This window comes from Chiloscyllium plagiosum, unplaced genomic scaffold, assembly GCF_037043375.1.
Source record: "Chiloscyllium plagiosum isolate Xiang-an unplaced genomic scaffold, Cpla_swu_hap1 HiC_scaffold_19, whole genome shotgun sequence".
Classification (NCBI taxonomy): Eukaryota; Metazoa; Chordata; class Chondrichthyes; order Orectolobiformes; family Hemiscylliidae; genus Chiloscyllium; species Chiloscyllium plagiosum.
Genome location: NW_028270157.1, coordinates 60,273,313 through 60,299,931, shown reverse-complemented (window position 1 = coordinate 60,299,931; position 26,619 = coordinate 60,273,313). Strand labels below are relative to the sequence as shown.

General features: G+C 40.0%; 1 protein-coding gene across 1 annotated transcript in view; it reads right to left on the bottom strand.

Annotated features, from left to right (window-relative positions):
• Positions 1 to 26,619, bottom strand: part of LOC122559510 (A disintegrin and metalloproteinase with thrombospondin motifs 20) — a 384,605-nt gene that overhangs the window by 331,488 nt on the left and 26,498 nt on the right. Inside the window, exon 3 of the mRNA XM_043709081.2 lies at positions 25,658 to 25,823. Within this exon, the coding sequence (XP_043565016.2) occupies positions 25,658 to 25,823 (166 nt within the window). The remainder of the gene's footprint in view (positions 1 to 25,657; positions 25,824 to 26,619) is intronic.

Below are 26,619 nucleotides of genomic sequence, written 5' to 3'. Positions count from 1 at the left end.
GCAATCTCTTCGACCAAGATTTTGGTCATCTGTCCTCCTATGGCTCGCTATTATAATTTGCTTCACAGTCGGTTCCATTATACCTCGACAATTCCATTCTCGTGCAATCTCATGTTAGCAGAAAATCGCACAATAGCCGCACCGTTTAAACTAATGGGACCGGAATCATGTTATAACTAATATAGGTGAGGAAAGAAGCTAAGTGCCACAGATGGACTTATAACTCCTCCACTGCTTAGGCGCAGACTAAGCTAACAGATTAAGCTGTTTGGGGTTGAATGCAATATATGGCAGGGTCCTGGAAAGTTGCAGTTAAAAATGATGCACTGTGAAGTTGGGTTAGGCAGGAGTTGGGAAACTCAGTGCTCCATTTTCCCACACCCAGATTGCCCAGATTGGAGGAGTTCAAATCAATGTGTCAAATTTTAAATCTGAATAGAATTAATAATGAGCTTTCTAAAAAAAACAATTCATTCTAAACATCTATGTTATTTGATATTCAAACCTCATCAGGTGTTGATCCTGGGTTTTACAGCTAAAGGAGGACCTGAGCTAACCCATAGTGGAGTTTCAGCTCCACCCCTACCAGCATGTGGTCCTGTTCATTCACTATCCGTGATATCGCTTGCTCCTCAAGCTCACTATCCCCCAGATAGATGGACTGTACTCACGTTTGCAATTGTGAATGAAGCAGGGTGAAGGGAGATGCTGAACTGTTGGAGGACGTTTCTACAGAAAACAAAGTTGCGTTAGAATGCATCAGCCTGACAATATACAATGGTGTTGCGGTTTATGGATCTTGTAGAAACATAAAATTATGAAAGGAATGGGCTGAGATGGAGTTTAATTCAGATAAATGCGAGGTGCTGCATTTTGGGAAAGCAAATCTTAGCAGGACTTATATACTTAATGGTAAGGTCCTAGGGAGTGTTGCTGAACAAAGAGACCTTGGAGTGCAGGTTCATAACTCCTTGAAAGTGGAGTCACAGGTAGATAGGATAGAGAAGAAGGCGTTTGGTATGCTTTCCTTTATTGGTCAGAGTATTGAGTACAGAAGTTGGGAGGTCATGTTGCAACTGTACAGGTCATTGGTTAGGCCACTGTTGGAATATTGCATGCAATTCTGGTCTCCTTCCTATCGGAAAGATGTTGTGAAACTTGAAAGGGTTCAGAAAAGATTTATAAGGATGTTGCCAGGGTTGGAGGATCTGAGCTACAGGGAGAGGCTGAACAGGCTGGGGCTGTTTTCCCTGGAGTGTCGGAGGCTGAGTGGTGACCTTATAGAGGTTTACAAAATTATGAGGGGCATGAATAGGATAAATAGACAAAGTCTTTTCCCTGGGGTGGGGGAGTCCAGAACTAGAGGGCATAGGTTTAGAGTGAGAGGGGAAAGATATAAAAGAGACTTAAGGGGCAACTTTTTCACGCAGAGGGTGGTACGTGTCTGGAATGAGCTGCCAGAGGATGTGGTGGAGGCTGGTACAATTGCAACATTTAAGAGGCATTTGGATGGGTATACGAATAGGAAGGGTTTGGAGGGATATGGGCCGGGTGCTGGCAGGTGGGACTAGATTGGGTTGGGATATCTGGTCGGCGTGGACGGGTTGGACCGAAGGGGCTGTTTCCATGTTGTACATCTCTATGATTCTATGAATAGATAAGACAGAAGCAGGAAGGTTGTTTCCACTGGGGGTTGGGACTAGAAGTAGCGGGAATAGCCTCAAAATAAGGGGGAGCAGATTTCGGACTGAGTTGAGGAACTAGTGAGTCTCGTTCAATGTTTGTTAAGGCAAAGATAGATTTTGAACAGTAAAGGAATTAAGGGATATGATGAGCGGGTGGGGAAGTGGAGCAGAGTCCATGAAAAGATCAGCCATGATCTTATTGAATGGCGGAGCAGGCTCGAAGGGGCCAGGTGGCCTACTCCTGCTCCTAAGTTTTATGTTCATATGGTATACTTGGACATTCATGTGAATTTTAATATGAACGAACAGGAGAGCGAAGCTAACAGGAGGTTCTCTGAATAGGATGCAATCTGATTTCACTATGTTTTATTCTTTTGGATTGTAGAAGAGTCTGGCTAAAATAAAAACTGTGCCCACCCCTTGGAGCCCTGGGTAGTTGGTAGGTAATTATGATTCGACAGCTGGATAACTTGTTACGCCACTTTAGAGAACTTGACTATCGTTTGGATGAGAGTTGTAGATGAAACCATGACCCAACAATTATGGTGCAGCATGGCTTATGTGATCAATCAGGTGCTTTCCTGTCAGTTAGCTCTTGGCTCTGCTGGACAGTCCTCAAACATCAAATGAAGTCACCTTCACACCTCGCCACGTCAACTTAGGCACGGGGGTATTGCCAGCGTGCTATTCTATGTAAAATAACCGGAAGTACATGCCAACTCATCTTGCTTATTTGCTTCCCCTTTTCGCGCACAATGATAATTAGAGCTTAAAGTGGCAACAACGTGCACAGAACATGTGAGATCACAAAACAGGAGAAATCCAGCATCTGCTGACAATGGTGAAGCTATGGGTGAGCTATAAAACTGCCTTTTCATCAAATAGGGAGGCTCTTTGTCACAACTCTGCCCAACTCTATTGCCATTAAAATAAATTGGAGAGTACAAAGGTAGTAGCAGAAATATAAATTCCACTTGTGACTATTTCAAATAACATCAGTTTTACTTTATTTGTTGAGGTCACCCTGTTATAAGAAGGATATTATTAAGCTAGTGAAAGTTCACAAGAGATTTACCAGGATGTTGCCAGGTATGGAAGATTTGAGTTATAAAGAGAGGCTGAGACCTTTTTCACTGGAGTGTAGGAGGTTGAGAGGTGACCTTTTAGAGGTTTATAAAATTATGAGTGATATGAATAGGGGCAGTGTCTTTTCCCTAGGATGAGGGATTTCAAGAGGTCATATTTGTTACGTGAGAGGAGAGAGATTTTTAAAAAAGACGTGGGGTAAATTTTTTTTAAACACAGAGTGGTTCGCGTGTGGAATGAACTTTCTGAGGAAGTGGTGGGGTGGGCAGAAAGCAATGCTTAAAGCACACTTCGATAAATATATGAATAAGAAAAGTTTGGAGGGATATGGGCAAGGAGCAGGCAGGAGGGACTAGTTTAGGTTGGGATTATGTTTAGCATGGACTGGTTGCACCAAAAAGTCTGTTTCCATTCTGTATGACTCTATGACTCGATTAGCTGAGGCAGAGAAGTACTGACGTGTTTTATGGTTGGCCCGCATGGATGGTTGTAGGGGAGTTTGGGACATTTCCTTGACTGTGGATGAAACAAAGTTCTGTTTTTCGCTCACTTGACGAATGTCTACGTTCATGCCCTCTGGTGTACTCATGGCTGAAGTTGCAGACTCAGCTGGCTTATCTCTGCATCCTGAAGCCTATGGTCTGATATCACTCCTGACAAAATAATTGAACTGCTGTAAGATTAATTCAAACCCTGGTGAGCCAATATCCTGAGGCAGACCCACAATTGTACAGCATTGACCCTGCCCTTGAGGCCCGTCATTGACAGTCCCTGCAGTGCCTCACACGCTCTACTCAACACAGGCAGAACAACTACTTCACCTCTCCACGTCCCCAACTTCACTGTCTATCATCACTGGAAGCCCGCTTCCACATGCCAATACCCTGACCCACCATGCGCAAGTGCTGCAGTTATTTAAGATGTTATCTTCCAAATGGGACATTAAATTACCTGCTCTCTCAACTCATCACAAAAGTTTCTAAAGCTCTATTTCAAAAAAGAGAAGTGCAGATCTTGGCTACCGACTAACATAACGACTAAAATCAACATGATTTTAGCAGATTGCCTGATCATCACTACAGTTTGTGGGACTGTGTTGTTACACAAATTGGCCACTGACAGAACTTCAGAATGGCGTCATTTCATTCACTGTCAGGAAAGTAGTTTGGCGTATCCGCAGCTTTCGACCAGCATTGTTAAAGTGCAAAGATTTCCTTTTTGAAACAAAGATCCACTTTTATGAATTTCAAAACTTGAGCTGGCGTCAAACTGGAATGATAATTTCAACAACAGCATGACAGAGTTGCAAGCCCACTGAGCACACAAGCCAACACTCCATGCTTTTTGTAGTGGTGTTAATCTAGATATCAGTGCTCTCATTCTTGCTTGACTCCAGGGTAGATGGCTTGCGTTCTATCAACAAAATTAAAAGCATAACGATGCGGCAACTGCCAAGTGCCACAGGCAATGTATCAAGTGAACGATCCTCTGCAATGAGGTGCCAAAGATGCACAAAGCTAACTTAGTTACATTATCTATGAGTCATTGCTCAGGACAATCACATGTCAAGCTTCGAAGACTGGCAGATAACTTGCCTCTATGTATGTATACAGCGTATTACGATCATGGGAAAAGACTTAAAAACTGCACACATTCATGAGGAGAAAGCGTGAATTCAGCTTCCCGTGAAGAATATTTCCTTTTGTGCAATGTCGGTCAAGCAAGTGCTGATCAACAGATAGCTACCAAGAACTAGAGGAAAATATAATTTGCTATCGGCAACCTGTGTATCTCATGAAACATTTCTATCAGCAAAAGCATAAATTAAATCTACAATTCAAACTTTAGGAAAATAAAACTGTATTGATTTGTCCAATTGTAAGTGTTTTTCTCTCCTTTACCTCGCAGCTTGAAAATAAATTTCCATTTAATCTTTACCTGAACGCTGTGCAACAGGATTTTCTTCATGCAGTTTTGAGGAAAATAACTGAACGATTTCAAAGAATCCATACAGTGTGGAAGGAGGCCATACAGACTATCGAGTTCACACCAACTTTCTGAAGACCATCCCATTCATATGCCCCTACTATATCCCTGTATTTCCCATGGTTAAACCACTTAACCGACACATCCCTGGACACTATGGGCAATTTAGCATGGCCAATCCACCTAACCTGCACATCTTTGGACTTTGGGAGGAAACCGGAGCACCTAGAGGAATCCCACACAGACATGGGGAGAATTGCCAAATTCCAGACAGACAGACAGTCACCCGAGGATAGAACTGCACCCAGGTACTGTGAGGCTACCGTGCCACCCAAAATTTGTCACAGAGTGACAGAAATGCTGAATTGTTAATGCTAGCTCAGTGCTACTGATGCATCTGCAGAAACTATCCTCTCAGTGAGACTGGAAGATCAGCTTTCAGCTTTGGACAGAAATATCAATTCTAAATTCTAGCTTTTAGACAAGCTAAGACCTTGAAGTAAAAACAGGTGTGAAAAGACATGAGGCATATTTGATGGGTAAATTTAATCTGGCATGTTTGAAGTATCTAATCTCTTAGAATCTTAACTTATGTTTAGGATCTTATTTTAGACAGAGAAATCTTGTCATGGTAGATAAAGGTGATTTATTTTGGCAATGATTGATCACATCAAAATTTGTTGATGTAAAGTTTCACATTATAAATCTTCAGCTTTGCTTTGAGAAATGTTGACATCTGGTTTTACATTATAAAAGCATGATATAAAGGAACACAACTAGTGTGTAAATATTTTGTAGATTTAATGACAATATTTAATGTTTAATATTTAATTATTTAATTTGTTTAATAACATGTAGATTTATTCTTAAAAACAGAAAAGCTTTCAGAAGTTTAAAAGCTATAAAATGGTGATAAGGAAAAATAAAAAAGCTGGGAAATTAAATCTTTTTAGATTAGATTCCCTACAGTGTGGAAACAGGCCCTTCGGCCCAACAAGTCCACACCGACCCTCTGAACAGTAACCCACCCAAACCTCTTTTTCCCACTGACTAATGCACCTAACATCATGGGCAATTTAGCATGTCCAACTCACCTAACCTGCACATATTTGGATTGTGGGAGGAAACTGGAATGCCCGGAGGAAATCCATGCATGTGGAGAATGTGCAAACTCCACACAGACAGTCACCTGAGGTTGGAATCAAATCTAGGACCCTAGTGCTGTGAGGCAGCAGTGCTAACCACTGAGTCACCGTATTACTGTATAAAAACACAAGAACAAGGGAAACCAAATAGTATTTTAGAGCAGAAAAATAAGATAGAGACATCTTTTAGTTTTCCTCAGATAAATTTCTATCACTGATTAGCCTTTTCTTTTTAACACCTTTTGCTTCACCAGAGTAGCAGCTGCTGTCTTCACTAGAATGACTATCTGCACCCATCGATGTCCACATCCCAGAAGAGAATTTAAGAAATGGGGTTGAGGATTTAAATATCCAGCATTACACACTGTCTGGGTTCACTCCGTACTCACGTGAGTGATCAAGTCCTTCAGAATTGACTGTGATAACATTGGGTTCAAGATAGTCATGGTGATCACTCCACTGATACTGCAGGCTTGCAATGAGTAAAGGCCTGTAAATATGGTGCCCAAACCTTTAAACTTGGAAAGTCTTCGCAGGGACAAGAACTTCCTGGCTGGATTCCCCACTCAACTTGCATGCAAAAATTACATATGAACAAACTCAGTCTGGGGCCCAAACTGAAGTGACAACACCTCATGGAATCCTTGCAGTGCAGCATGGCCAAAATAGTCTCTTTATGTCTGCACCAACTCTCCAAAGAGCAACCTCCCAGACTCTGATCCAACCCTCCCACCCTAATTGCATATTTACAGCAGCTAACACAGCAGCCTGCACATCCCTGGACATCATAGGCAATTTAGCATGGCCAATCCACCTAATCCACACATCTTTGGACTGTGGAAAGAAACTGGAGCACGCAGAGGAAATAATATGTAAACTCTACATTATCAGTCACCCAAAGGTGGAACCCAGGTCCCTAGCACTGAGGCAGCAGTGCTAACTACTGACCCACAGTCCCATCCCACCTATCTCACCTAATGCCACACTTGGACTCAATGGTGGAGTGGAATCTTCCATTATTCTTTCAAACTTCAATGGGTTCAAGCACAACCCACTTAACCTTTTCCTCATAAGAAATCCCCTTCATTCCAGCAATCTGCCTAGTCTGAACTGCTTCCAATGCAACCATATCCTTCCTGAACAGAGAGGTTACAGCAATCACACATTAGTCCAGGTGTTGAGTCACCAGTGCCCTGTATATGGAAGCCAAAGCCTTTCCATTTTATAATCCATCTGCCTTCTAATAAAGATCACCAACGTGTGTCCCAATTACAGCACGTGCTGTCCCTGCGTGCTAACATCTTGCGCTTCATTTACAAGGACACACACAAATCCCTCTGTACTGCAGTACTCTGAAGTCTCTTTTTCCATTTGAATAATTGTTTTTCTATTTTTCCTGCCTAAATATACAATCTCACATTTTCCCATATCTGTCAACTAACTTAACCTATAATTACCCCTCTTTAACTGCATGTCCTCCTCACAACTTGCGTCTTTACATTTGTATCGTCAGACCTAATCCAAGTGGTACTCCACTCATTACAATTTGCAACCTCAGAAGAATCCCATTTGTATGAATGTGGCTTGAAAACTGCCCTTAGTGTCCGATCTCAAAACAAACATTTTATTTTCCGTATACTGATCGTACTTTGAGATTTAAAGCTTTTTTTTCTCTGTCAGTCAGGATAATTGTAGTGGGTGGAATCGATTCCCTCCCTTTTCCCATTGCCGCCCATGACTGGTATCACACTTGGCGAAGAGGGAAGTGATGTGCATAAATAACTGAGACAAAGAAACAAGAGAGTCTGAAGTGGAGAAGCTGGAGTTTAACTGAAGCCATTAACTTTTAAGCATTAGCATGAATTTGTTTGCAGTAATTGAAGGTTGGGTGATCTTTAGCTCCTGAGGTCCAGCTATCTCAATTCCAAGCCTATAATGTGATTAATGTGGTATAACTGTGCTGATGTGATAGAAACTGAATGGATGAAAACCTGCAAAATGGTCCTCCTTGCAAGATTAAAAACTACATTGTACAGGTTAAACTTGTTATATTTATAACAGATAATGCCATATGGGCTGGTTGCATAGAAACCAAGAAGTTGGCAGAGATGAGATTATTTTCTTGTTTAAAAAAACAAAAATCAGAAACAAAAACAGAAATTGCTGGGAAATCTCAGCAGGTCTGGCAGCACCTGTGGAGAGAAAGCAGAATTAACATTTCAGGTCCAGCTGCCCTTTCTCAGTTCAGATGTGAATAAGGGCCACTGGAGCCGAAACGTTAACTCAGATTTCTCTCCACAGATGCAGCCAGACCTGCTGAGTTTTGCCAGCAATTTCTGCTTTTGTTATTGTCTAGTTTGTTCTCTAGCTCCCACACAACTGAGGACTAGCTACACAAGATAATCAAAAGAGCGTGATGAGGCTGCCAAGAAACAACTGGTCAATTCCTGGGCCTTGAGAAGGCAGGTTTCGCCTCAGCTGATCATGTGAATAGCAAGCCCCAAAGAGGGGTATAAGGAACTGTGCCCTGACAATGATAGCTCACTAGCTGTGGATGGAGTTAGCATATTAGTTACTTGGAGAACGAAAGAACAGAACCAATAACTTTCTACATTCCTGCCTCGGTAACCCTGCACAAGTATTAAACATATTGAGAATAAGTTCCTTTTGAGCACCAAGTAAATGTATTGTGTGCAAACAACAACTTGGGAGCCTTGAGTTGTTATTACTCAGAGGAAACTGCCAAATATAAAGGGGGATATTAACTTACAAACTGTGTTATTTTAGAAGGTTACAAATAGAGTTTGTTTTGATTTAGTGGCACTGCATCAAGATCAAGAGCAGCAAATGGGATGAACGTCAACAGCTAATCCTTGAAAACTAAATAAAGAGCGAGCTATTTCGCATTGAACTGACAGCATTCTTAATTTAGCCCATTAGGAAGTCAGCTGACTGCAAAAATTGAATGACCTGATGTGACTGTCACCTGAGACACCTCAAATCCTACAATAAGGCACCAGCTGCAACATAGTAAGTTTCAGAACACTACCAAGAATGCAGTTTTTAGACTCCCTATGACATTTATTTTGTCGCAGTTCATTGAATAAACAACTTTAGCAAACTATACATTTTTAATCGTCTATTTGTGACATAGCTATGTGAGTACAATACATTATCCTCATTAGTTTAAGAGAAACATTTGTAAGTGGCAAATAATTAACAATTTTGCACTGCTATGAAGCTTTTCCAGACAGTGTAACCATGTTTAGATTAATACCTTTCAACCAGCCACTCCATTACAATGAGACATGGCGTGAGATGAGAAACTCCCTTCCAGTTTTAGAGAAAGTACACATTTATACTGAGCTGATCACATTCCAGCGAAGCTGTTGATATTAGTGGGAGGGAAGGGCCAACAATGACAAGCTTTTATTAAAGTGAATCTCTGCTGGATTTTCTCCACCTGCATTTGACAGTTATAAATGAGATAGAAGGAAAAAGGAGGCAATAGATAAAAGGGATGAATACCAAAACATTCTTATGCTCTCCATTATCTAAATGCATATTTTTCTTAGTGTGGTAGAAAGTACACCATCTGCTCTCAAAGCTGACAATTTTGCATCTCCTACCAAACATCTTCAGGAGGAGTTCTAACATTTTCTAACACAGTTCGAACAGAATATGAAATCTGCACTCGGTGGGCAAAAGGGAGCTGCTGTCAGATGCTGTCCTGGAGGAAGCCTCGCCTTATGTATTAGCACCTGGTGATCTGCTGATTCATATTGCCACTTTACACAGAATTACACCGATATTTTTTGACTCCATGGTGACGCACACATTCCACAACAATATGAAAGTGAGCGCATAGGTACACTTCAACAGCCAGATGTCTGCCCACGCATTACTTTCTTCAAATGATATTGCTGACTTTGCAATTTGTTCTGAACTGAGCCACTGAGATTTTACAGCAGTTAAACATTGCTTGCTTTAAGTAAGAGAGTTAATCCATTTTTTCTAGCTGAATTAGTACAGACTCCCAAAATAAACTGTTTGTATTTCTGGCCCAGCATTAGAGTGCCTTGTATAGCTGAAGCACTGTAATATTACATCTGCAGCCTTCCAGTAATACATACCATACATCCATTCTTGGATTTCAAAATTCACACTCAAATAGAAGTCAAACTTACAAAATTAGGCATAAATAGAGGGTATTCTGGACATGAGATTAATGCCTGGGAAAGACATTTGCATCACAGAAGTGTCCAACAATGACCATCTCTAACAAGAGAGAATCTAACCATTGCCATTTGATATTTAATGATATTACCATTACTGAATTCCACCTTTCAATATCCTGGGGTAAGCATTGACCAGAAACTGAACCAGGCCAGCCATTCAATTACTGCAGCTGCAAGTGCAGATCAGGAGCTGGCACTTTGGTGAAAGTAACTCATTTCCTGATTCCTCCAAGCCTATCTAAAAAGATACAAATCAGCACTATATGAAATATTCTTCACTTGCCTGAATGTGTGCAACTCCAACAACAGTCAAGAAGCTTGACATCATTCAGGATGAATAAAACCCTTGTTTGGCACCCACCCAGCACCTTCAATATTCACTCTCTTCGCCACTAGCTTACATAACGTGCCTCTCTACAAGATTCACTGCAGTAATTCAACAGAGCTCTTTCAACAGCACTTTCCACACCCTAATCATCTACCACCTTAAGGACAAGGGCAGCAGATGAATGGGAATGCCATCACTGACAAGTTTCCCTCCAAGTCACACACCATCATGAATTGTAATTATATTGGATGCCTTCAGTACCACTGAAGGTCAAAACTCTTCTTAACAGCACTCTCGGTGTACTCAAGACTCCAAGGACAACAGCGGTTCAAGGAGGCAACTCACCAGAGTCACTTTAGGCCATTTTGGATTGGGAATAAATGTTGGCCCAGCCAGTGAAGACCACGTTCTTTGAATACATCCCACTATTAGAAATTATTGTACCAGTAATACTTACCAAGTAACTTAATATTTTTTAGTCAGTTTACGAAAGATGAGTGACAACTATTGAGATTATGGCTCTGAGGCAATATTTGCCTCAGGTTTCTTTCATAAACTGATAAAGGTTTACTGAAGTTTTAGTAAAAACAACCGACTGAACATCATGCCACATGGTACCGAACAGCACAGCGCGAGGTCACTCAATGCACAGTACCTTATACTGCTCTTAGAAAGAGAGTTATCCAATTACTCACAGCACTCTCTACTCTCCTTCATGTCACCATGCATCATTCTGTACTTTATGGGGATGAGCTAAGAAAGGCGAAGCAGTAGAAGTGAATGATGATGGAAAGTTCTACACTTGAAGCAATAACTTTTGTTCTTTCCACAGGTTCTACCTAAGCTGCTGAGTCTTCACAGTTTCTTCAGCACATGGTAAAGTTTGTTTTCCGTCAAATAGACATAATTCAGAATGAAGTATTTTGTGAGGACTTCGCAAGAAGCCTTTATCCGAGTGGACAGAGTGGCTAGGAAGTAATTGTATGAAGACTTAGGCAGGCAGATACTGCAATACAGTCCTGCGGGTGTGCAGTAGAAACACAGAATCCCGACATTGTGGAATCAGGCCATTCGGCCCATTGAGTTCACACTGACCCTCCAAAGAGGATCTGACCCTACCTTATCCTTGTAACCCGGTATTTCTCATGACTAATGCATGTAACCTGTACATCCCTGGACACTATGGGCAACTTAACAGGCCAATCCACCTAACTTGCACAACCTTGGACTGTAGGAGGAAATTGGAGCACCCAGAAGAAATGTACACAGATATGGGGAGAACGTGCAAACTCCATATAGATAGTTGCCAAAGGGTGGAATAGTACCCAGGTCCCTGGCATTGTGAGGCAACTGTGCCGCTCCCGGCCTTATATGGTACTTTTCCCAAGATTTAGCTTGGCTGCTAGTGATAATGGCATTCCCCATCAGACTACTCACTCCCAAACTCTACGCTACTGCATGCTGAACTCAAGGCAATTACAGTGGTGAAAGAAACATCGCACCTCTCCGTTGCTTTTACTGAGAAGGTTTGGAGATAGACGCAGTGATGTTCATCAAGATTCTTCTCAAGCAACTCAGGATTCTGCTCTGTAGGCTCTTCCAAGAGATATACACACAGATAAGTAGCAACTGCACCTTGAGGACGATAAACTCAGCCAATGATACTTTTAGATCTGTTTGAAGCATGGTGGTCTTCCAGTGCAAGAAGTTGTACTCAATGGAGTGTTGGAGACTGGCACAATCCAACATCTAGGACAAGGTGTTGTCTAGCTGTTGGCACACTAATGGTTGAGGCGGACCCTGCAGAAGCACAATGGTAAAAGATCATTGACTAAGATCTTTCAGGCTGGAAGCTTAGAAACCTCTTGGCTAATATGCTGGTCTCTGATTACCTAAATAAGTTTCATACGTGTTGTAATTGGATGCTCAATGATGAAAAGTTGTATTTTCTTCTAGTTTCCACAATGTCCAATGTAAAATGTTTTGGAACATTCTTTAATCATAAAATATTTAAAAGTATATTTTTGGGGAGATAAAACTTTTCCCAGTTGGCCACTTCTCATACCTTGTGGTATTTGCCATCTCTACCAGCAATTGGCACTGGGTAAGAGTTGTTTAAGATAGCTCACTATCATCAATGCACCTTTGTCTTGGGCCTACCTAGTGATTCACGGTAATGGATACTTAGAGCAGCTGCAGAAGAGGCACTGTTCTTAGATAATGGGAAGGTTTATTGCCTAATAGCAATAAATACAACTAAATTTGATTAGAAGTAATTCTTCCGAGCTGGTACAGATACATTTGAATCCACCCATTCTACTGATCTCAATGTATCATTTACAGTAACCCTTTCAGAACCACTACTTTATACAGCAAAGGAGCTGCCTTTCACATGAAATGTTAAACTAGGGTTCTATCTCCTTCTCTGGTGAACACAAAACATCCCACATTTTAAAGAATAGGGGAACTCTCCCTGGTATTTTGACCAATATTTACTTCTCAACTAACATCACTAAAGCAGTGCATCTGGTTAGTATTTATTGCTGCTTGTGGGATCTGGTGTGATCTTGGCTGAGTGAATTCAGTTCAAAAAGTGTGTTGGAGCATCCTGAGGGCATAAAGGGTGCTACATAAATGCAAGTCTTCTTTCCTTTACATTGTTTATTTCATAGCTGCACTTTTGGTAGGCCTTTTCTTGGCGGATATCCTGTGGCTAATAAACATCTCTCTTGACTGCCCTCATTTCTGGATATCGTTTCAACTCCAGGAACCATCACCCGCCAAGAATTTCGGAGAAGGTTGTCGTGATGCTGGTGCCCTGTGATGGCAACCTTTGAGGTTGTACAATTTCTACAATAAACTCAATACAAACCTCATGGGGAAGTTCAACAATGATTTTAATGTTTACAACCAGCAATAGATGCAGCCCTCTTTAAGTATCATTGACAGCCTGAATGAGCTTCAAGGTGTGTGCTATTTCTATCTCCCATCAATATTAAACCTTTGCAGCTATAGCCCAGTTAATGCCAGGAACCTTACATCTGTTGCATTTCAAAATGTCGAATTGTCGCACACAGTTCTCACCTGCAGTTGTAGTGTCAGAAATCAATTTCTTTTTGTAAATGCAAGGTTGGGACATTTCCCCACCACCTGCACCATCCTGCAAATGAAACTATTTGTCTGTATTCTCAAACGTTCATTTACAATTGTACTGCCTTCTGGCCCAAACAAAAAAAAAATTGAAAAGAAAATTTGGTCTGTTCACTTCAACTTTGTTCAGAAACAAGCTAACACTCACAGGTCTTGGTATGTGCAAGAAAGCAGCAGAGTGGGCAATTACTGGCACCACTAACCTGTAGTGATCTGACCTAACAATTAGCTTCATAATCACCTACTCAATACCAATTGAGCTCAGGAATAGCAACAACCATTTGTGTTAATGCGGACGAATTGGTTTAAGATGTCTCACTTTTCTCACTGAACAGGAGGGGAAGAGGTCCTCAGAGAGAAAATCAAGTTCTGATGGTGATGTTTAAGAAAAAAGTGGATTTATCAATGCCTAGTTTTTCACTCTTGGAAAAAAATGCAATATATAACTTTTAAAGGTATGATCATTTGATATGGCATCCAATTTTGGATCACTTCTGACACACAGTGGAATAACCTGTATCTCATATTGAATATCAAATCACTTAAAACAAGGACTAATGTTGGGGATCATATCACCCATTTTAAACTATGAAGTAAAATTGAAACCCTCAGTGTTAATTTATCTTTGGTTTAGAAGGCATGTGAGGATTTGTTTTAACCAAGAAGGTAATCTTAATTTGGAAATCATTGTGTAAAAAGGATGATAGAGGTAGAAACCTCAACATTTTGAAAAAAAACTTGAATATGTACTTAACATGCTGGAACCTACAGCGCTACAAAACAGAAACTGGAATGCAGGAGTAGGCGGAATGTTTAGTTCAGGCATGATTGTCAAAAGTCCTCTTCTGAGCATTAACTTCTAATCATTTTATAACAACTTGCATTCATATATCACCTTCAGTATTGTAAAACATCCCAAGATGTTTCAGAGAGGTACAATCAGACAATTGACTAAGAAGGAACTGTTTGGACCAATGATTGATTATAGCTGAGATATTAAGCAGCATCTTAAAACCAGAAGATACTTTCTGAAGTTATTGTATGTGTAAAGGCCTTATAACTAATCAATAGATGACACCTCTGTTTGCATCTTGGAGATCGATTTGGCTGCCCACACTTACGAATCCCAAAGGGATCAGTACTTGCATCAGCTCTCTGACATATATAAAGCAGTGACCTCTTCCTGACAAAAGTCACAGCTATTTGTCCATGACCTTACCCAGGCTTGCTAAGGCTCAAGAGCTCCAAAATATTGAGAAAGTACTGATACAAAATCGGTTTTCTGCAGAAGCGCAATTCTGTAAAATGGAAATTGAGTCAAGCACTATCAGATTGTCATTTGGACTTTCATTCCAAGGAGACCAAGGAAGAACTTCAGCTGCTGCTGTTGTGTGATTTGAACTCATGCTTCCCCATCTCAGTCCCAGAGTCTGGCCTTCACCACTGTCTAGGCCTGATTGTTAACCTCAACATCAAACTGTAATTCATTCTTGATGAAGGGCTTTTGCCCGAAACGTCGATTTTCCTGCTCCTTGGTTGCTGCCTGATCTGCTGTGCTTTTCCAGCACTACTCTAATCTTGACATCAAACTGTAAGTGCTGTCCCAACTGTACGCATTTAAAAAAGAAAATGTGGAGAGACCTAAAAAATGTAGAGCTTCACGATGTTGAACAAACATAATGAGTTGTTCACAAGAGGCTAGAATTGGAGGAACACAGATTTCACAGAGAGTTGCAGGTGTGGCAGAGATTTCGGAAATGGGGAAGAATACCAAGCTTATAATCTAGGCTCACACATCAATTCTACTTCGTAGGATACCAGAAAGATTATATGAACAGTCTTTTCTCCGAAAGAAGCCAATAGCAGAATTTCAGCTATGTTTACACTTGCTTTCCTTCAAAGAACTTGGGTTTAGTTAATTTGCAGCAGTTTGTTTACTCGGAAGCAAAGCCTTGAATATTGATATCGAAGTATTGAGTACAAAGACTTTGAAAACGCTGAGTTAATCCTCTTACAGCAGACAGTCTGTAAGACATTAGTAATAGGGTTAAACTAATCACGGTAAAGAAAAGATGACACAAAATGACCATGAAGTAAATCAATAGCTGCAGAATTTTAAAGTGGACTTCAGCTCTCAAAAATAGATCTGGTGATTGAATGATGTTAGTCACATACACAAAGCACCTCAGGGTGTACAGACACCTCTGCATTATAATCATAGTCCACAGGCTTCTAATCAAGAACTGTTTGAGTGATGGAAGAAGTCAGGTTTACAGTTTCTGCAACACCCACTCTCCTCAAAAGATAATTATAATTTGGTATTCAAAGCCTACAGCAAACATACGTGATATCTCTGTTACTGAATGAAACCAGCATTTGCTTCAATATGTTTGCTGACACCAATGATTGGATGACAAATGCTGGCAGCACATGGTCACCACTGATTATTTCAGCACGCACAGTGTAACACTGCTCTTTACTGACCCCCTTTTCCCCTAAGCCACCCAACAAGCCCAGAGCAAAATGTAATATTCACCAACATTGAACAGCATATGAAGCTCAGGCATTGTTATTAGGTAGTATAGGAACTGGACACTATGCCAATTCATCGTGGGAACTTTGCAGTCTTGGCTGCATGTGGTAAAGGGCAAGCACGTTCCCAAAACAGAGTAGAGGCCCTCAAGCACTTTCTAGTGGTAATTTAAGCCTCCTCTGAAAGAAATCTCATAACGGGCCATCAAACATTCTTTTTGATATTAAGATGAGCAAAAATAATAACTATGGGGTAGATTTGCAAATGGGCTCAATTGATTTCAGGAGCATGGATCATGGGAGTGCCAAGAAACTGGGAATGTAGGCTGTTTATAACCCAATTCAAAAGAAGAACTAATTTCCAGTTGTGAAGGTTCCATGCTTAAAGGTGCTTTGATATAAATGAAGACCTGGTGAAGCCACAGAATTATGCAATTATGTCCAGATAGGTTGAAAGAGTGGTTTCCTGTGTTTTTTGTACTTCATGTGATCTCCTATTCTCATCTTCACTGTCCTTTAAAGCCTCAGCACATTTACTTTTCACCCCAAACTTGATTTTTTTTTCCAATGGTCTTCCTAGAGTGAACCACACTAGCTAGACACTATTTAACCTCACTGATTACACATAGAATGGTGGTGTAGTGGTAATATCACTTGGCCAGTAACCAGGTAGCTTCAACCAAGCATCTAACAGCATGAGTTCAAGTTTCTCCATGGTGGCTGGGAATTACAAAGTCAGTTAATTAAATCGATCTGGAATTATAAAGATTTACAGCACAGAAGTACCTACTCAGGCTGAAAGACTGCTATCCAGTCTTGGCCTGTAGATTTCAGCACCTTAGATTAAATTCCCTACAGTATGGAAATAGGCCCTTTGGCCCAACAAGTCCACACCGACCCTCTGAAGAGTAACCCACCCAAACCCATTCCCCTACCTTATATTTACTCCTGACTAATGCACCTAACACTATGGGCAATTTAGCATGGCCAATTCACCCGACCAGCACATCTTTAGATTACACAATGAGGATGACTTGTAAATGTTAAAAATCACACAACATCAGGCCACAGTCCAATGGGTCTAAGTGCATTATTAATATTCTGAGGCCAGTACAGAGTTTCTGCCTCCACTATCCTTTCAGGCAGTGAGTTCTATATCCCCACTATAGGAATAGTGACAGCTTTTGGTGTAAAAGAATGAGAGAAGATCTCATTGAAATATGAAATTCTTACAGAACTAGACAGACTGGATGCAGGGATGATGCTCCCTCAAACTGGGAGGGGTCTGGAACAAAGAGTCACGGTCTCAGAATAGAGTATCTTAGACTGAGATGAAGAGAAATCTCTTCACTCAGAGGGTGGTGAACTTGTGGCGTTCTCTACCACACAAGGTGGTGGAGGCAAGTCACTGAGAAAGGAAATTGATTTCTAAACACTGAAGGTGATATGGGGAATGGAGAGAGCAGGAGATTTTGGAAATCTATAGGTTACATAATTATTGTGAGAGTGATCTAGTGTTAAGTTGTGATCACTTAGAAATTTTAAACAATAATTACTTTATTTTAAACATGTATTGCAGCATGGCAAGTCACGAATTTGTATCACTAATATATTACACATGTAGGTAGATGTGAGCCAATTTCTTATCATTTCAATGTTTTGTTCTGCCACTTGTTTTGATTTCTTTGAGAGACGGAAAAAAAGGAACCCTCATGTTATGATAGAGATCACTGTGCAAACAGTAAGTTAAAAGGTCAGGACTACAACCTCAATCACATCCCATGTAACAATAGTTAACCAACACAGATAGTCTTATGCTGGCAATGACAGAGAAGAGCTCTCCTTCATTCTTCAAAGCCATCTCGTCATTCCATCTTAAAATAGATGGTATCTTTCAGAAAAGGTCTGAGGCCACTGGCACTGGACATCCACAGTTCAAACTGGAGTCCTTTATTAGAGGCAATTTTATGCTTTGATGGTGGCTGCAGGTGTCTTATCTGTCACTCTGTTATCAACCGGTATTCAAAAGGAGGGGCAAGCTGTCAGTAAAGCAAGTGCCTTTATCCAGCCATCTATCCTTCCTCCAATCCATTAAGCAGCATCCTTAACCTCGGAGTCTCTTGATGGAAAACTTGACGTGCTCCGTACGGCAACACAAGCCAGAGATTGCAACACATTGAAAATATTTTCACTTTATGTAAATATTTAGTAATCTCATGTAACCAGATGTGTCCCTATAATGGATCTGAGGAGGAAAATAATTAATGGGTCTGTGCTTAAATGTATATATTTCAGAAGTTTGTTTTTGTTGTTTGAATGACCTGAAGTTCGAAAGTATCGCTTCTGATCAAGCAAAGAGTGAATAAGAAGAGAGAATGGAGCAACTGATGTCAGGGCAAGATTATATGAAGGAGGACTTGTTGCAGATATAGGATAGGGTCTTTCCTGTCTACATCACTCAGGGAGGATGTAAACTACAGCCTCCCTGCTTGGGTTCCAGGTCCTTTTAGGCCCTATTTGCATTATTCCATTTGCTTTATTGAGCACTTTAATCCAGTCAAAGTCCTGCAGGTTAAAATTGAAAATTAAAATACAGAAAGGCTGAGCTCCAAGAATGTAAAAGAGCTGCTAACAATTAGCCATCTATCCGCAGGGCATAGAACGTTGAAATCAACTCAAAAGGGTGCTGCCTTTATATCTGAAGCAAATTGGAGTACTTCTAGAAACTTGCTGCACTGAAAACTTAAATTGACAATATGCCAACTGGTAGAAATCGAATTTAGAATCCATAAGAGCTTCCATTTATGCAGCATACCTAACATACAGAAAAATTGCAAAGAGCATCATAGCATCAAATTGGACACCTGCAAAGAAATGATTCAAGGGATACTGTCAAAAGGTAGTTCAAAAAGGTAGGTTTCGAGGAATGTGTTAAAACAGGGGAGATGGAGAGTAAGAGATGGAGGGATGATGGAGATTAAGGCAATTACAAAGGAGATTCCAGAGTAGAAGATGATGGTTTGATTACAATGGTAGGGGCTGGTAAGACTATGATATAAACTGGAAGTCATTACGAACATACAGTAACCATCAGGAAAGACGCTGAGTCAGTGTCAGAGTCAAACAGCATAGACATAGTGGGCCAAAAAGATCTGTTTCTATGCTGTCCAACTAACTCCAAACTACACTAACCCAATTTACTTGCACTTGGTCCATAGCCCATACCTTGGCATTTTAAGTACCATCCAGATGATTTTTAAATGTTGCCAGATACCTGTCTCAATCGTCCTCCCAGCTAGAATGTTCCATATATCCATGTTGAAGAAGCAATCACAAAATTCTGGTATCTTTTCACAGTAAATATACTTTTCACCCCATTCAAAATATGTGATTTCTTATGATGGGAAAAGCTGAAAGCAGGTTAAAAAAAAAATCCCCAGGTCAATCTGGTGGGAAAAACAAATCTGGAAAATTCTTCTTCAGCCCATCCAAGCAATGGAAAGAGATCCAAGAGATCACTCAAGCATAGAGTTAACTGCAGGACAGGTCATTCTGCTATAACACGTGTTTCATCAAAGCTAATTAGCAATAACATGATTGATGAATTGAGGACACTATTTTTAAAGCATGTATTGGTTATAACATAATTCCTGCTTTATTAGTTTAAATGGTGCTGCTATTACGTGACTTTCTTATAACCCGGGATTGTACAAGAGCAGAACTACTGTGTTATAGCAGAACTGGCTGTATCTGCCTATTGTAAGAGGATGCAAACTGAAACAGGGGTATCTTACATCTCACGGACAACATAGAAAATGGCATTTTATTAAAAAAAACAAGTTGACATACTGCCCACAATTTTCTAATCCATACTTGCCTCATGAACTAACTGGCATAATTCATCTTTATAGAGCTTTCCTGCAATTGTAATTGAAATGAAGGAACGAATAAAAAGACTTTAAAAGTAGTGGATCTTGCCTGTTCAGAAACTTTAGTTGCGTTACATATCAGTTCTGCTTTCTTTTCCCAGTTCTATCAGGTCCACACTATCATATTACAGGTGATTGCATAAATACGGTGGTCTACAGGTTAAAACAGAAGCAACTTGATGAGCCCGGATCAAGACAGCCCCCATCAACACATTGATTCAAACTTTTCTCTGCAGTAACAAACCATGGGGAGAAGTGGTGGAACCATTACAAAACAATAATTAGGGCTGTAACACCCCAAAAACAAAATACACCACTGAAAATGGGACTGACAGTTCAGTGAAGGTCAAGATTCAATGATCAATCTGTGTCATTACATTCCCTTATCTGGCTGGATTGAACAATTTGTGATGCAATTTGGTGAGGTCAAATTGCTCTGAACTAGGCAAGGTATTTTCAATACCAACAATTTGCGTATGTGTGACATTTAACATAGTGAAATATCCCCGAGAGAGTATTATTAGTGAAAATTTCAACATGCATTAACTTGGCTAGAAAATTCATTAGACCTCACCCAGGAGAGCTGAACAGGATGGCAAACTTGATTCTTTTGGGCTCAAACTTGGATGAGGTTTCAGGGGAATTGATGGTTCCCATGAATTGGAGCACTGCTGTACTCAATAAACAGTGTCGCAGCAGCATTATTGATTTCCAACTTCTCTGGGAATCAATCCTTAACTCCAAAAGTCAATTTTTTAAAATATTAATTAGGGCATATAAGCAAGTTTGGAGGATCAATCACTTATTCCACATCCCAATTGATTTTAGTCTCAATTTCTTTTTCAGCCAAGTTAATGGGAGATTTGACTGCTCCAGATTTAGTTAATCCCAACACATCTCCTGTGCAGGACAGTTACGGGAACTGAAAATATCATTGTCATGGCATCCTTCCAAACTCCTGGAAGAGATTAGACTGGATTGTACAAAGTTCAATGTCACATTATATACAAGTTAGCAAAGCTTTAATGGCAGGCTCTTGAAACTTGAAGACAGCAGAAATTCAACACACCAGCTCAATTTAGCAAAGAAGTGACTGTGACTAATCAGCTACATCTTGAAATAGGGACCTCCTCTTAAAAATGGACGGATGAATGTCACTTGACAGGGACCCTGATCCTAAAAATATGCAAGAAATTGGATGCGCATATAGCATAATAGTGTTGATTCAGCTGAGTTCCCAGGACTTCACATGACTCTTCAAACACTGCAACAACCAATTTGTGAGCCTGTAACTAACTGTAAGGCCAGCTGTTAAGACAGAGGTTGGCAGGTGTGAGGAAGAAGGATTGAAAAGGCCATACATTTGCCCAACCCATTAGTTTCACACATACTCGATTTCTGCAAACACTGATTACAGAAGGAGTTCAGTTGGTTCAGTCGGCTGGATGACTGGTTTGTGATGCCAACACCATGGGATCAATTCTTTTCCAATCTTTCCCCTGAAGCAAGATGACCCTCAAGTTAAACTGTCACCAATTACCTCTCTAATGAGAGAGCCACCCTACGATCTGTTAAGACTACAGTGACTTAACATTATTCACTAACTTTGCTTTTGCACTCCAAATTGTTACTGTTACATGCCATTGTTCATAATAATGGTTAGCAAACAGTTAAGTTCTATTAATCAAATTTTACAACTGTTTATAATCGGAATGCACTGCTCAGATAAGTAATATGAAAACAAATGGGTTCAATTAATTTGTTTAGTGGGATTTTCAACAGATCTTAAAAATGACTGAAGAAAATGAGATATTGTGTAACAATGTATTATGTATATTGCTATATTTGAGTTTTCGTCTTCTGTCATTGGAACAATATTTTACATTGATAAGTCCATTGATGATTGATTGCAATGACTAGATTAATGTTTTAAAAATTTTATCCTGGAAGTGGGGACTGAGTAGAATGAGTCCATTCTCTTTGAGGTTTAGAAAAATGAGAGGTAATCTTATTGCAATATTTAACTGTTCTGCGAGAACTTGACAAGGTTTGATATTGAAAGACTGTTTCCCACGGCTGGAGAGTTTTGAACTAGATAGCATAGTCTCAGGGCAATAGTTCAGTTATTTCTGACTAAGATAGGAGCCATGACTCTATGACTCTATTCACTCAGAGCATTGTGAATCTTTGAAATTCATTATTCCAGAAACTGCAAACGCTCAGTCATTCACTACATTCAAGACTGAGAGCGATCAAGGCTGGAAGAGAATCAAGCAATGTGGGAATCAGAAGGGGAAAATGGAAGTTGAAAATCAGCCACATTGATAATAGTGCAGAGACCTGCCCTATTTCTTATATTATTAAGAACAGTGTCTTTTCAAGTGAGGACATAAATTCAATAAGAGAATCAGAAGCATTGGCTGTGCATCTACCACATTTCAACAGGTAGATTCCATATTGGTGCTAATCATGTTTATTTTGCTCAGTTAGCAAAGGGATTGGCTGACAAGTTTCTCAACACATTTTAGACATATCCTATCTTGGTATTTAGACATTGTTGACCTGGCTAATATCTCCTGCCCACCTTAGTTTCCTAGTTCGGTACACCTGAGTGACTGCCTAGGCCACTTTGAGGGCGATAGAAGTCAACCATTTTAATGTGGAACTGGAATCACATATAACTGAGACTTGGTGAGGACAGTAAGTATCTTTCTTTAGCACTAGTGAACAAATTTTATAACAACAGCTTTTATGACATTAGTTTCATTATTTTCAGATTTGATTTAAAATGACTTCAAATTGGCAAACTGCAAAAGTGAATTTTAAATTCTCACTTTCTTCACCATTAGCCCAATCTCTGAATTACCAGTCTAGTATCATTATCACTACACCACTATAATGCCTGTAACTCAAATCAGATATTTTAATCTGGCCACCAAACTCTTTGAAACCTGCCCGACTCTCCTTAGCTTTTATAAGTGGCTACAATCCTGATCTGAAACGTGCCAAACTCAATCTCCTTCACCAATATCATGTTGCTTTATCTAAGGTCACCAAAATAATCAGCAACAGGCTTTGATGTTTGAATGATACTGGAGCGCAGCACCTCCTGCAAATCAAAGACTGCTTGTTCAATGTCCTTTGATACGTGGGGCTTCAAATGTTCTATCAAACAGCAAATACACTGTAGCTGCAGTAATTCTCCTGACCTCAAAACTAAGCAGAGGCATGTTCCTATTCACAGGACTTTTCTCTCCGATTAGTTTCTTTAGTTTGACTATATCAGCTGGTTTTGTTGATTTCTCTGAGCTTGTGTCCGGGAAGGTAACTGTTAATCAGTGTTGGCAATGGAATATGCTTCTTGCAATTCAAGTACTGGAACACTTGCAGCGTACAATTAGATGACTTGTTGCTCAAACGGGAGGGTCCGAAGTCTCTCTCTAAATTGAAGAGAATAACCGCATTAGGAAGACATCATACCATTTTGTTAAAAGTTTGTATCCTTCAGAATTTGAACAGAATTGTATAGATAAACATTGTCACGGTTTATATATCATATAGCAGACAATTGTATCTCGTGAATTTGAAAAAAAGTAACATTATTCCACAATATTTCAAGTCAGACACTTACCAGAGTTTGTTACACCAATTTCCCACACTCGGCTGTGCCCAAGGAATATTGCAGGACTCTCTTCTTAGCTGCAGTTAAAAATCTAAGTTCTTTGATCCTGCTCCAGTGGCACCTCCAGATCACTGATTAAACACAATTGCTTATTTGGCAACTCACTCAATGCCATTAATTCTCTTCCATGTCCCCTGCCAGTTTCTTCCAACTGCATTCAAGCACTGGACCCTGCTTCCCATATCTTCCTCTTTTCCTAAGGGTTGAAGATTCTTTCGTGACCTCCAAAAATTGTGGACATTTCTATCATTGCGCCATCCACAGATACATCTCAATTTATGTTGTCAGAGTGTACTCGGATTTCCATTCCACATTTTTAATCAGTGTGGCCGTAACCAACTTTGCACTCTATTTCAAAGATGTCAAACATGCCTGAGTCAAACATAGTCACAAAGGTTCATACACTCTTATGACTGCAATTTAGCCTTCCCATAGAAGCAATTTAGCCTTTGCAACGGTGCTAGATTTTTTTAAAAAAACTTGCTGTTGAAGCAACATGTGTAGATTTTTTATCCCCAGGAAACTGTCAAAAGTCCAAAAGTTCTTTTCCTGCATGACTTAAAAAACAATCATGAAATATTTATTTGTCAATCATTTGAGAGTATGCATTTTCTCATCCATGCACCATGTTCTTAAACATTGTGTTCAGAAGAGGGTATTTTGAGAGAATTATAATGAAAATATAATGAGCGACAATGCAAAATTGTTAATCTTCAATACCAAATTGTATTCAAAAAAGGTTTTTTTTTAAATTAAACTTCACCAGATTTTTCAAAGACTTGAGACTTCAAACAAGTTTTCAGGTTATAAATTCAGGTCTCGCTAACATTTGCTTGTTATCAAAAGTGCACATGTATTAAAAATCCATGTCATCATTTGTAACGTAATTCTAAGCCCAGAGTCAACAAATAACCTATATAAATAATCTGTATTTGCTCAGTTTAATCTATCAGTTGATTACAACTTGAAAGGCCTTTCAAATAAAACAAAGGTCTTATGATCTCTCTTTGGAGAAGAAATTAACCAACTAACCTCTAAAGCTATTAGAGATAACTAACTTATTTGGTTTTTTTTACTTGTGCCAAGGCACAGAATGGGACACAGGATCAAACAGTTCAGAAACCATCCAAGAAGTATCAGACTCCTCTTGAGCCATTTAGAAAAGGGTCCATAAGTAGGCCAGTTGTTTCCTTCTACAGGAAGGCCCAGTCTTGCCTCCATGTGTACTGTGAAAGGTTGGTAAAAAAGTCCAAGTCACCATAGTCCTAACAGACCATTGGATGACTCTCTCATTAGGTGGTAGTTTGACCTAAGGATTACCATACCTCAGACAAGGGGACAGGTTGTGAAGGAGTTCCTTTCATTGTAACCTCAGCTGGTACAGGAATTGAACCCATGCTGTTGACATTACTCTGCAATACAAACCATCCAGCCAACTGAGGTAACCAATCTCCCTTATAAAGGTGTAAAGATGTTGGGTACTACAAATTTTAAAGTGGGAGGAAAGAAATTCTCAGTTATTCAGAAGGTTATGGTGGTGGGTAAAGAGAGTCTGAGGCAGTCTCAGGTTGTCCATGTGAGCTGCAGTAGCTGATCTTAGCTGGAGGGCATGGGAACCAATTAAGGAAATAAAGTTAGTTGTAATATACTGCAGAATATGGCCAGGGTTTCCACTCCTAATTACTATTTAACAATATCTGCTGGATATACACATGAACAGATGCTTGATGAAGACAGATTCAGACTTGCCTATAACAGCATCCTAAACAGTTGTTTAGTTATCCTCACTGTCAGTGCACAAGAACCAGAGAGGGAAAGAAAATGCACATTACTTCTTTATAAAGCAAAGCACACTTGGTGAATCCTTTACAATAAAAGTGAAGCGTTCCCACCTACCGAACGTTGCACATGGATGAGAAGTTTTTCCCAAAGGATTACTATTCAGTGCTCCATGCTTGTATATGAGATGTGGTTTATTGTGCTCATCTTCATATTGCCCTCCATCTGGTTTCATGAGCGGTTCCAAAAAATATTGTCCATCAGATGTCTGAAAAGTGCCCATCTGTCACAGATAATAAGAACAAGGATTTAACACCAAATATGCTGTTCATTCAAAATGGTGAACAATTCTGCTTAAGCTACATAGAATCATTCTTCACTTCTCCATCACAAGGCATGTGACAGAAATAACATTCAACATGAAACATTTACCATAATGGCATAAAGCTAAATTCCTGGAATAAAGCCCAACCTAATAGGAATGCAAGTCAGAAAATAAGATATGATGCAGCCTGGAGCAAGCCAGGACCACAGCTCACTCATTGTAGCTGAAGCCTATCATATGCCTGTGCTGCGACTTCTTTCACTGAAGAGTAAGAGGCTGAGCGGTGACCTTATGGAGGTTTACAAAATCATGAGGGGCAGGGATAAGGTGAATAGCAAAGGTCTTTTCCCCAGGGCAGAGGAGACCAAACTAGAGGGCATAGGTTTAAGGTGAGAAGAAAAAGATTTAAAAGGAATCTGAGGGGCAGCTTTTTCACACAGAGCATGGGACATATGTGTAACGAACTTCCAGAGGAAGTGGTAGGTGCACATACAGTTGTAACATTTAAAAACATATGAATAAGGAAGGTTTAGAGTGACATGGGCCAAATGCTGGCAAATAGAACTAGTTTAGTTTGAGAAACTTGGTCTGCATGAACAAGTTGGACTGAAGGGTCTGGTTCTATGCTGTATAACTCTACTGTATTTATAAGCTCCTCTGTAAACAAAACTGCAAATGGTTAACCCACTCCAAGTTATTAAATTCCCATCACCTCAACTGACATTAAATGTTCATTACTATGATGAGGTCAATA